We start from the raw sequence: 10,959 nt of genomic DNA on the forward strand, positions 1-10,959 counted from the left end.
TTTGTGAGTATTCGCAGTACTTTTGCACAGGCTTTGTCCCTGGAGATGCTGTGCCTGACTTCCAGTGCCCCGTTGCGCCCCATGGAGCAGCAGCAGTTGCTCGACACACTAGTTCCGCAGCTACCGAAGCTGCGCGTGCTGCATGTGCACGCCCCGAACCTGCGGCCTCTTTCCCACCTGGCCCTGGGTGAGCCGCGCATCTGCTTTGACAGCAGCAACGGTGACAAAGTAAACCCCACCGTCGTCTTCACCAATGAGCTGAGCATTCTCTGCCGTGCATGCAATTTCATTGGGCTTTCCAAGCCATACAACCGGGATCCCGAGCCCTTGCCGATGGATGGCACCAATGGCTGAATGCTGTGGTATGGGGGTGGCCGCATCCTTCACAAGAGTGAAAGGCAGGTGGCGACAATGTCCAATACCAGCTTGGTGTTGCTGCTTTGCTACATACCACTTAATATTTTATTTGTGGGAGGCAGTGATTTTGCTCAGTAGTTTCTCTTTCATTGCATTATGTTATTTTATTGAAACTATGAACCGTTCCCTTGTTTAATACAGCAGGGTTTTTATGTTAGCTGTAGAACAGCCTGGGCAGTGCAAGGTTTGATGCTGAAAGGTTCAATGGTATGTCCTCCGAGATGTATTTTTTTATCTTACTGTCTTGAAAGAAAAATGAGTGAGTAAGTGGGGAAGGAAAGCTAGAAGAGAGGAGGAATCGGCCATATCTTGTCGTTGCTTACTTCTGCACATCTTATGACTCGGCGTGTGCAGATTGAATTGCTAGTCCCACTGCTGTGACCTTATAATTTTGCGTTGTGAATGTGATCAAGGAGATAGTTGTGAAAGACACTGTGCTTTTTGTTTCCCTGTGTGAGGGAAACAAAAAGCAGTTAGCAGTTCATGCTTCCCTAAGCACGAACTGTTATCAAAAGGCTCTTTGGGACAGTGTGCTTGCTTGCCACAAGCTTCTTTATTTCCCACATGGGGACACTTGATAAGCATATAAAAAAAATGCACTTTCACCGTGTACATTTTGTACTGTGAAATAAAAGCCATAAGTAACAAGAAGCTGCATATGCTGTTTGTTTGTGGAGAGATGGGGCTTCAGGCTAAGGTTGGAGCTTAGGTGATCAACAGTGGTCAACGGAGGATTTGTTGAGCTAGAGCCCGTGCTTTAAAGGCACCTTAAAGGCAAAAAGAGCAATTTATGTCAGAGAGAAAGATCAATGCTTGAAAACATCTGAACAGACTATTATCAACAGTAATGCTATATGAATTGAGAAAACAAAGTAAATGTGCAACACATGTGCTACGAATGGGGCGTTTTGGAAGAATCCCAATGATGTCAAGAGTCCTGAGTACTATAAAGGCTAGTAATTAAGCCAGTAACTATTAAAAAAAAGAACCTGTCTGCATTATAAGACAATAGAAGAACCGCTTCCAGCTTCAAACTTAGGGACAAATGGTCCATAAGTTTCATTTTCTCCGCATTGTGCTTTGCTTATGTCTCAATGGTAGTTTCATCAGAGGCGGAAAGTGCGGGGGGACTTGGGCCCTCTTCGATCTGTATCAGCGGGGCCAAGCTCTCCATGTTGTTCCAAGCTCTCTCTCTCTCTCTCTCTCTCTCTCTCTCTCTCTATATATATATATATATATATATATATATATATATATATATATATTATAATGTAACTGCAAGGTAAACAGCGGTAGCGGCGTCGGTACTGAAGCAGCAAGAGCAGGCCGAGTATACGAGCAGCGTCGCAGCAGCAACCAGGCAGTCTTAGCTCGTGCCTCGCGCCAACGTGTCGATGTCTCTGCAGTAGTGGGCATTCCTGTTCACTACACTTCGTCCCCCGTCGAAAAAGGAGCCATCCTGGCGACTCACGGTGAACAGAGTACGAGCGGGTCGTAATAAGGTTTCAGCCGCTGTACGTGAACAATTTCACGTCCCCGAAAGCTCTGGTCTGTGGATGGCGTAACGGGTTCGACGATGTAGTTAACTGGTGAAGTCTGCGAGACAATGCGGTAGGGTCCCTGGTATTTTGAAAAAAACTTCGAGGAAAGGCCTGTAGGCACAGCGGGAAACCAAAGCCAAACAAGAGTGTCCGGAACAAAGTTAGGGTACGGGTGGTTATCGTCACGCCGAGATTTTCGTCTCCATTGGTCGATTGTTGTGAACGACTGGGCGAGCTTAGGGCATTCCTCGGCGCGGCGGGCAGCTTCAGAGATGGGCGTAGACTCGGAAGAATCGGGGTGGTAGGGCAGAATGGTATCTAGTGTGGTGGAAGGGTCTCGGCCATATAACAGGAAAAATGGTGAAAAGCCCGTAGTCGCTTGTGGAGCAGTATTGTAGGCGTACGTCACAAAAGGCAGAATGAGGTCCCAGTCGGAGTGGTCTGAGGCAACATACTTTGATATCATATCCCCTAGGGTACGGTTGAATCTTTCCGTTAATCCATTCGTCTGCGGATGGTAGGCGGTGGTAGTCCGGTGAATGATACGGCATTCGGCAAGGAGTGCGTTGACGACTTCAGAGAGGAATACACGTCCTCTGTCGCTGAGAAGTTCACGTGGTGCGCCGTGACGCAGAATGAAGTTCCGCAGGAGAGAAGATGAGACGTCGCGTGCTGTGGCAGCAGGCAAAGCGGCTGTTTCCGCGTATCGCATCAAGTAGTCGACAGCGACAACGATCCAACGGTTTCCGGAAGCCGTGAATGGTAGAGGCCCATACAGATCAATTCCAACGCGGTCGAAAGGCCTGGCTGGGCAAGGGATTGGCTGGATCGGACCAGAGGCATGATGAGGGAGAGCTTTGCGTCGTTGGCACTGAGGGCATGGCTGAATGTATTTGCGCACAAAGGTGTACGTGCCTCGCCAATAAAACCGGTAGGAAAGCCGAGCGTATGTTTTGAAGACGCCCGCATGTGCGCACTGAGGGTCAGTGTGGAAAGCTGAAAATATTGCAGCACGAAGATGGCGTGGAATGACGAGTAACCACTTTCGGCCGTCGGACTTGTAGTTCCTGCGATAAAGGAGGCCATCGCGGACCTCAAAGTGAGCCGCTTGACGGCGCAACGTTCGAGAAGATGGAGAAGTCGACAGGTCTGAAAGGAATCGCAGAAGAGTGCTGATCCAGTCATCCTTACGTTGCTCAGATGCCATGTCACAGTTTTCTGGGAATGACACCATTTCGTCAACGGCAGATAGACATGCAGAGCTTTCGGAGGACACAGGTGAACGTGATAGGGCGTCGGCATCAGTGTGACGTTGACCAGACCTGTAGACAACACGCATGTCGAACTCTTTCAACCGCAAAGCCCAGCGAGCTAAACTGCCGGAGGGGTCCTTCAATGTGGATAACCAGCAAAGCGCATGGTGATCGGTGACTACGTCGAAGGGGTGACCATATAGGTATGGTCTAAATTTACCTAGAGCCCATATAATTGCCAGACACTCCTTCTCTGTCGCAGAATAGTTCTTCGCTTTGGTGAGGGTACGGCTTGCGTATGCGACTACGTACTCCTCGAATCCTGATTTCCGCTGCGCGAGCACTGCGCCGAGTCCAACACCACTGGCATCGGTGTGTACCTCAGTCGGAGCAGCCGGGTCAAAGTGACGCAAGATTGGCGGCGAGGTTAACAGGCGGCGCAACTTTTCAAAAGCATCGTCACAGGCGGGTGACCAAGCGTAACTTTTCGAGTCACTGCGCAGAAGTTTAGTGAAGGGGGCGGTGATCATCGCGAAATTCCGAATAAAGCGGCGGAAATAGGAGCAGAGGCCAAGAAAGCTGCGCAGATCCTTCAGAGATGCAGGTTTAGGAAACTCTGCAACTGCCCGAAGCTTGGCGGTGTCAGGAAGGATACCGTCTTTAGAGACAACATGGCCAAGGATTGTGAGCTGATTTGCGCCGAAGCGGCATTTCTTCAGGTTGAGCTGAAGGCCAGGGTCAGTTAGGCACTGGAGTATTTCATCTAGCCTGCGGAGATGCGTTGTAAAATCTGGTGAAAATATAACTATGTCATCCAAGTAGCACAAACATGTTTTCCACTTCAGGCCACGCAAAAGGTTGTCCATCATCCGCTCGAATGTTGCGGGGGCGTTGCAAAGACCAAAAGGCATGACACAGAATTCGTAAAGGCCATCAGGTGTGACAAAGGCCGTCTTAGGCTGATCTTCAGGGGCCACAGGGACTTGCCAGTAGCCACTCCGTAGGTCAATAGAAGAGAAGTACTCCGCACCTTGGAGGCAGTCAAGGGCATCGTCGATTCTCGGTAAGGGATAAACGTCTTTTCGAGTTATTTTGTTAAGACGACGGTAGTCAACACAGAAGCGAATTGGTTTCAAGTGCATCGTTTAACGGAGCGTCGCCAAACACTTCAGATTCTACCTCAGCGCGAGAGCAGTCGATGACGGCCTTATTAGCGGAGAGAAAGTCCCAACCCAAAATGAGATCATGGGAACAGGAATCTAAAACTAGTAATTCGACGACATAGATGAGGCCATCAATCGCGATTCGACCAGTACAGGCAGCGGCTGGCGTGACGTGCTCTGCGCTGGCTGTACGAAGTGATATACTTGCTATTGGCGTCATAACGTTTTTGAGCAAGCGGCAGAGCCTGGCATTGATCACTGAAACTGCGGCACCAGTGTCGACAAGAGCGAGTGCAGTGACGCCGTCCACATATACGTTGAGAACATTCGTTGGGGAAGAGAGAGGCCTTGGTCTTTTCGCGGGCGACGCAGTTCCTGCCTCTGGAACTGCGGCAATCAGTTTTCCCGCTCCGGCGATTAAAAACGGCGGCGCATCGGGGATGGCGAGCGGCGTCGAGGTGATGGTGAGCGACGGTTAACTGGAGGGCGGTAGTCGGCGTACAATGACATCTGGTCAGGAGGCTGAGACCCTGTGAACGAAGGGCGCGGTGACACATAAGGGGCAGGTTCGAAGCTCTGGTGGTAGCTCTGGTGGTGGTAGATAAGGACGCGTCGACGGCAGTATCGCGCTATGTGGCCAGGTTGGCCACAGGCAAAGCATATGGGCTGATTGTCGACTGTACGCCATTGTCCACTACGCTGGAGAGACCTTGGCTGAGCGAACCGAGGAGTAGGTCGTGGTGGCATGGCTGATGGCAGTGACGTAAAAGTCTGAAGAGGTGGTCGAGCGGCCACTTCAGCATAGCTTAGAGGTGCAGTTACCTCGGCACAGGCACCGGGGGTCGGCAATGATGAAGCGTCACGGGCAGATGGCAGAGCCGCGCAAACTTGCTCCTGGATGGCCTGGCGAAGGTTTGCTGGAAGAGGTGACTGTGGTTGGCCGACTGTCGATAGCAGCGATAGCTGACGAGCGACTTCAGCACGAACAAACTCCTTGATCTGCGATAGTAGGGACTCAAGGTCAGAGGTGATGGTTAGGCTTGAGAGTGTGTCATCCGTGACGTTAGGGCGTCGCGTGAGGAGACGCTGTCGTCGGAGCTCGTCGAAACTCTGACACAACTCGATGAGCTCAGAGACAGTGACAGGGTTCTTCGAGAGCAGCATTTGAAAGGCATCGTCGGAAATGCCTTTCATGATGTGTCGTACCTTGTCAGTTTCCGCCATCTTCGGGTCGACACGCTGGCAGAGGTCGAGGACGTCCTCGATGTAGCTAGTGAATGTTTCACCAGTATGTTGGGACCGGCTTCGTAGACGTTGTTCTGCGCGAAGTTTCCGCACACCAGGGCGTCCAAAAACATCTGTGATGCAGGCTTTGAAGGTCGTCCAAGTGGGGATATCCGCCTCATGGTTTCTGTACCATAGCTTGGCAACATTCGTTAAATAAAACATCACGGTACCAAGCTTCGCGGGATCGACCCATTTGTTAGTAGCACTGGCTCGTTCATATGATTCCAGCCAATCCTCAACGTCTTTCTCATCGGTGCCGCTGAAGATGTCTGGTTCTCGCAAGAGCTGGGCACCGGGACAGCTCCTGCGTGGCGAAGCCGGTGGGGGTGTGAAGACAGCGTCGTCAGGCATGACGGACGACAGCTTTCGGCTGCGCAGTTCCAGGACTGGGGAAGACCGCAGCACTCTCCACCAAAATATAATGTAAATGCAAGGTAAACAGTGGTAGCGGCGTCGGTACCGAAGCAGCAAGAGCAGGCTGAGTATACGGGCAGCCTCGCAGCAGCAACCAGGCAGTCTTAGCTCGTGCCTTGTCGATGTCGATATATATATATATATATATATATATATATATATATATATATATATATATATATATATATATATATATATATATATATATATATTGGGAGCGCAGTCACCGACTCTTCTTTACGATTGGACGTGTCATCATCATTTGTATAATTTCCTCATCTGTAGATATCATCATCAGTGTGTGCCAGCTCGAGCTCGCCTCGAATAAAGCTCTTCCTCATAAGTGGTGGAGGTGCTTCTCGATCCCCAAGTCTTCTCGCACGTTACCACTGGAGCTCTGCTCGGGTTGTCGTCTACTACCACCTGCCATGGCAGTGCAAGACAATCCTGCTCCATCCAACACCACCAGCCTAGTGCAGTCTCCGCTGTCGACCCTGGCCATCCACAGCCACCAGCGTGATCCGCCAGTATTCTCGGGTCTTAAAGGGGATGACGTTGAAGAATGGCCACACGCCTACGATTTCGTCAGCGAGTTGAACAGGTGGGATACTCTACACAAGTTGCTTACGGTCCCTTTCTACCTAACTGATGTTGCCAAAACCTGGTTTTGGAACCACCTCAAATATCTCCCCGACTGGGACACATTCGCACAGCAGCTCTGTCAGATTATCAATTCCCCTAGTGTTTGCGCCGATGCAGCTACAAAGAAGCTTGCTGAACGCATTCAGCTGGCGGGTGAATCATACACCTCCTACATTGAGGATGTTCTTGCCTTGTGCAAGCGTGTAAATTCAGCTATGCCACAAAGTGAACAAATACGCCATATTATCAAAGGCATAAATACCATCGCATTCAACGCCCTTGCGTCGCAAAACCTTATCACGACTCAAGATGTCGTCACCATTTGCCAGAGACTAGAAGAACTTCAGGCTTTTCGTCTTTGCCATGATGCCTCGGACATTCGTCTTCCTGCGGCCCTCGACATCCGTGCCCTGGTTCGCGACATCGTTCGTGAGGAGCTTCATGGGCGCTGCTCTTCCTGCGCCCCACCGTCTACTTTAGCCTCAGCTCCAACCAACTTGCGGGACATCATTAGGCAAGAAATTGCATCTGCGTCACATTAACCTTGTTCCGCCGAATCCAGACCTCGTCAGGTACTAACGCACGCAGAAGTCGCGGCGCTCTCAGCACCCGCCACCATCCCAGTGGCTACACCAGGTGGCCATGTACCTGTGGCGTCAGTGTCACCACCGATGCGCCCACAGCCGTATTACGCCATGCGGCGCCCTCAACGCTTAATCTGTTATTATTGCGGCTATAGGGGTCATATATCAACAGGACGAGCAACGTGACTACACTCCAGAGGAACGCGGACGCTTCAGTCCACTCACTAACTACCAGCACACGCCGTACCGGTCTTCTTTTCACTGTTCGCCCTCTCCACCTTACAGTAGTGGCCTGCCTGTGAACTCCCGTGGGTCTTTCCGCCGCTCACCATCTCCCAATCGCCATTCCGTGTCACCTCTGCGACCCGCCTCCAATGTTCTGAATGCCCACTCAGAAAACTCCCCAATGCAGTTTTAGGAAGGGAAACTGCATCCACCGGACAGCCAGCAATTCCTCCAGACAGACCATCGTACATGTTAACGGTGTTAGTCGAAGGTATACACGTCAAAGCTCTAGTGGATACTGGCGCTGCTATTTCCATTATTCGCTCCAACCTTTGCTCCCGTCTCCGCAAAGTAACAACACCTTACTCGGGCCCTTCTCTCCGTGCTGCGACAAACGCCATTTGTCGTCCACTCGCCCAGTGTACAGTTCGTGTTTTCATAGACTGTATTCGTCATCATATTGCTGTTGCAGTTCTCCGTGAGTGCACCCACGAACTCATTTTGGGGTGGGATTTTCTGCCGACTGCACGCGCATCTATATCTTGTCGTCAGCGCCTTATCCACTTCTATCCCACCGACTCTTCTGTATCGGAACCCGAACACCGCATTCGTCTCGTCACCACTTCAGACTATGTTCTTTGGCCATCCAGAGAAGAAGTAATTAGCGTTGATTGCAGCAACATTGTGGATGGCGACGTGCTTCTACTACCTTATGGCCACACGGTATATCGAGGCATTCTGATCATTCCAGGCATTGTTCGTTTTTCTGAAGGGTCTGCTTTCATTACTGTGTTAAATCAGACCTCCGAACCCTTATTGTTACCACGCAGTACGCTGTCAATCATACGTTCGAAGGTAGCAGGCGCGTTACAAAGTCCGAAAGACATTACGTTAAATTCATATAGCCCATCTGGGGTGGTAAATGCCGTCTTCTTTTTGTCAGATTCGGACACTGGTATTTTCCAGTAGCCCGATCGCAGGTCAAGGCTCAAATTACTCTGCGCCATGCAACGAATCTAGTGCGTCATCAATTTGTGGGAGAGGGTAAACATCTTTGCGCGTTATTTTGTTCGATGCCAGGTAATCAACGCAAAAACCTACCGTTCCGTCTTTCTTTTGCACCAACACATTTTATGAGGAAGAGCTTTATTTGAGGCGAGCTCGAGCTGGCACACACTGATGATGATATCTGCACATGAGGAAATTATACAATGATGATGGCACGTCCATTCGATAAAGAAGAGTCGGTGACTGCACTCACACTTATATATATATATCATTACAATATAGATATTGTAATGACCAAGTAAGGAGTCTTTGGGCTCGGCGTGAGCAGCTAAGCAAGGAAGAGAAGGTCAAAACCAAGAATAGAACATCTGGCCCAGGATCGGGTGCTGTCTCTCTGTTCTTTATTCCTTACAGCGACACAGCCCAGAAAATAAACTTTACGGCTAGAGCCACCTGTCCGTCTCCTCGTGGGTTGTCGACAGAGTGGGTCTCTCCATCAGGAACATCGTCCACGCTTCCTCGATCATGGACTTCACAACCCAACAGCTGCTGCAGCTACCCACCGAATCATCCGCAGACGGCATCAAGGTCTCTTCAGTGGTTCCAGGGTACGACCTGTCAAGAACCTTGCTTCTGCCTTCGTGCGATAAGGGGTGCAAGGTCCTATCATTTGGAAACATCACGTACGCTTACTGTGACACGAATCTTAGGCCTAAGTTTTTTACCCCTGGTAAACATTCAAGAGACGCTGTTCAGGCTTCCTTAGACGTGCGTTTCACTGCCGTCAGTTCTGCTAGCACCGCATAATCCGGGGACATGAACCAGCGCTGTTCCGATGCCTCGTCTGACAGCGCCATGCAGCTTCGACGTACCATCGCGCGACTCCGTGCCACGATCAAGGCCTTAACAGCGTCGACCTATGTCACTTCTTACTATCTTGCTGGAATCATGCGCAGCCAACCCCGTGCTGGGCGCAGTAGACTCACAAGACCATAAAATTATCTCACTCGAGGAACGCTCAGGTGCGCCCTCATGCAGCTCCTACAACAGCTGAGCTGCTTCGCCGCGGCGATCTTTGCTTTCTCACATGCTGGCGCACCATCGCCGTCCATCGATGAACTGCTGGAATTTGACAGGTTGCGGAACAATGCCGACAGCTGGGGGACAACCGTCTATGTGCTAGCCGTGCGTGAGGCCTGGACGTAGCCTCAGGCATGGACCGTGGCCATAGACTGCCGTTGGGGAAATGCAGAAGTGTGGCACCAGTATGAAGGTGTGAGTCCTGGATGGAGTGAAGCAATAAGCTCATAGCGGCCTTTGGACCAACGGACTACCACCTCACTGCTACCACCCAGTCTACCCTGACTGCAAATAAGGATAAAGCTCCAGAAGCGGTCCGCTTCGAGACCGCAGCTGTGCGCTGCAGTTTACCACTCCAGCAGTCAGACTTCTTGTCGGGACCCGTAGCAAGTTCATCGCCGCCAGAGGCCGCTACCTAAGACTAACCTTGTGAAGGGCGTTGCTCCAATGAAACAGCTGCAGGTAATGATCTCAACTGTGCTGCAATTCTCTTCACGAACTTTCAATTACTGAGGTCACTTTCAAACACTGAGGCCACGTGAAGCACCAGCTGGAAGGTGCTTCAAGCCCTCCAGCCCTGCGATAGGAAGCTTGTCTGCCACTGGAAGAGGTTGAGGCCATTCTACATACAGCGCAGTTGGAGGAGTCAGCCCCAAAATCGCCTTTACTGGGGCAAGTGCAGACACCAACTTCTTTCATCTTTGACGCCCCTTCAGTGATTGTGCTTGTCACTGGGCTCACTGACCAAGATCATGAGCACAAAGTCGGAGCTCAAGATACAGACAGCAGCCACTGCGACAACTCCACAGAATGTCTCGCCGCAGATATCAAGACCGGCTGTGAATTACCTTCTTCGCCACACATCGCAGAAGTTGCGTGGCCACTCTCAACATCAGCCAAGACACCCAGTGTGCCTTCTGAGAGGCTGTTTTGCCAACCCTGGACTGGCGTTCTACGTCTGCCGCTGATACCGCAGCCTGTCCGAAGCCCGCTGTCAGGTGTATATGTAGAAGCTGCCCACAAAGAGTCCCTGCATAGCCGAGACCGACCACAGCGATGCAGCCAGTCTGGACCTCCTGATACACTTGTGGCAGACTCCAGCACTCAATTGTAGCGTGGCCGAGGCCACCTCCACAATGCAGCCAGCATCAACCTCCAGATGTACTCCTGGCAGCTACCTGGACTGAATTGCAGCATGCCCGAGAGCAGCTGCCACAATGGGGCAGCCGATGTCGGCCGCCTGAGTCCTCGACACTTTTGCAGACGTGTTGTGGCATGCAAAACAACAACCTCTCAAACACAGCCAGTACCGCCCACCACAGACGCTTCCCGCAGATCGTCACAC

At 51.1% G+C, this 10,959-nt stretch overlaps 1 protein-coding gene across 3 annotated transcripts in view; it reads left to right on the plus strand.

Moving 5' to 3' along the window:
* The window catches only part of LOC119173537 (uncharacterized), a 29,044-nt gene extending 26,126 nt beyond the window's left edge, over positions 1 to 2,918 (plus strand). The window contains exon 3 of one of the 3 annotated variants that reach the window (XR_012895594.1): positions 31 to 156. Coding sequence is in view for 2 of the 3 variants with exons in the window: in XM_037424344.2 (XP_037280241.2) it covers positions 31 to 354 (324 nt within the window). In the remaining variant the exon portion in view is untranslated. Of the gene's footprint in view, positions 1 to 17 lie in introns of all 3 variants that reach the window. The other 2 variants (XM_075896462.1, XM_037424344.2) reach the window with 2 other exon arrangements.
* Positions 2,919 to 10,959: the final 8,041 nt, after the last annotated feature.

The sequence above is a fragment of the Rhipicephalus microplus genome, chromosome 5 (assembly GCF_043290135.1).
Source record: "Rhipicephalus microplus isolate Deutch F79 chromosome 5, USDA_Rmic, whole genome shotgun sequence".
Taxonomy (NCBI): Eukaryota; Metazoa; Arthropoda; class Arachnida; order Ixodida; family Ixodidae; genus Rhipicephalus; species Rhipicephalus microplus.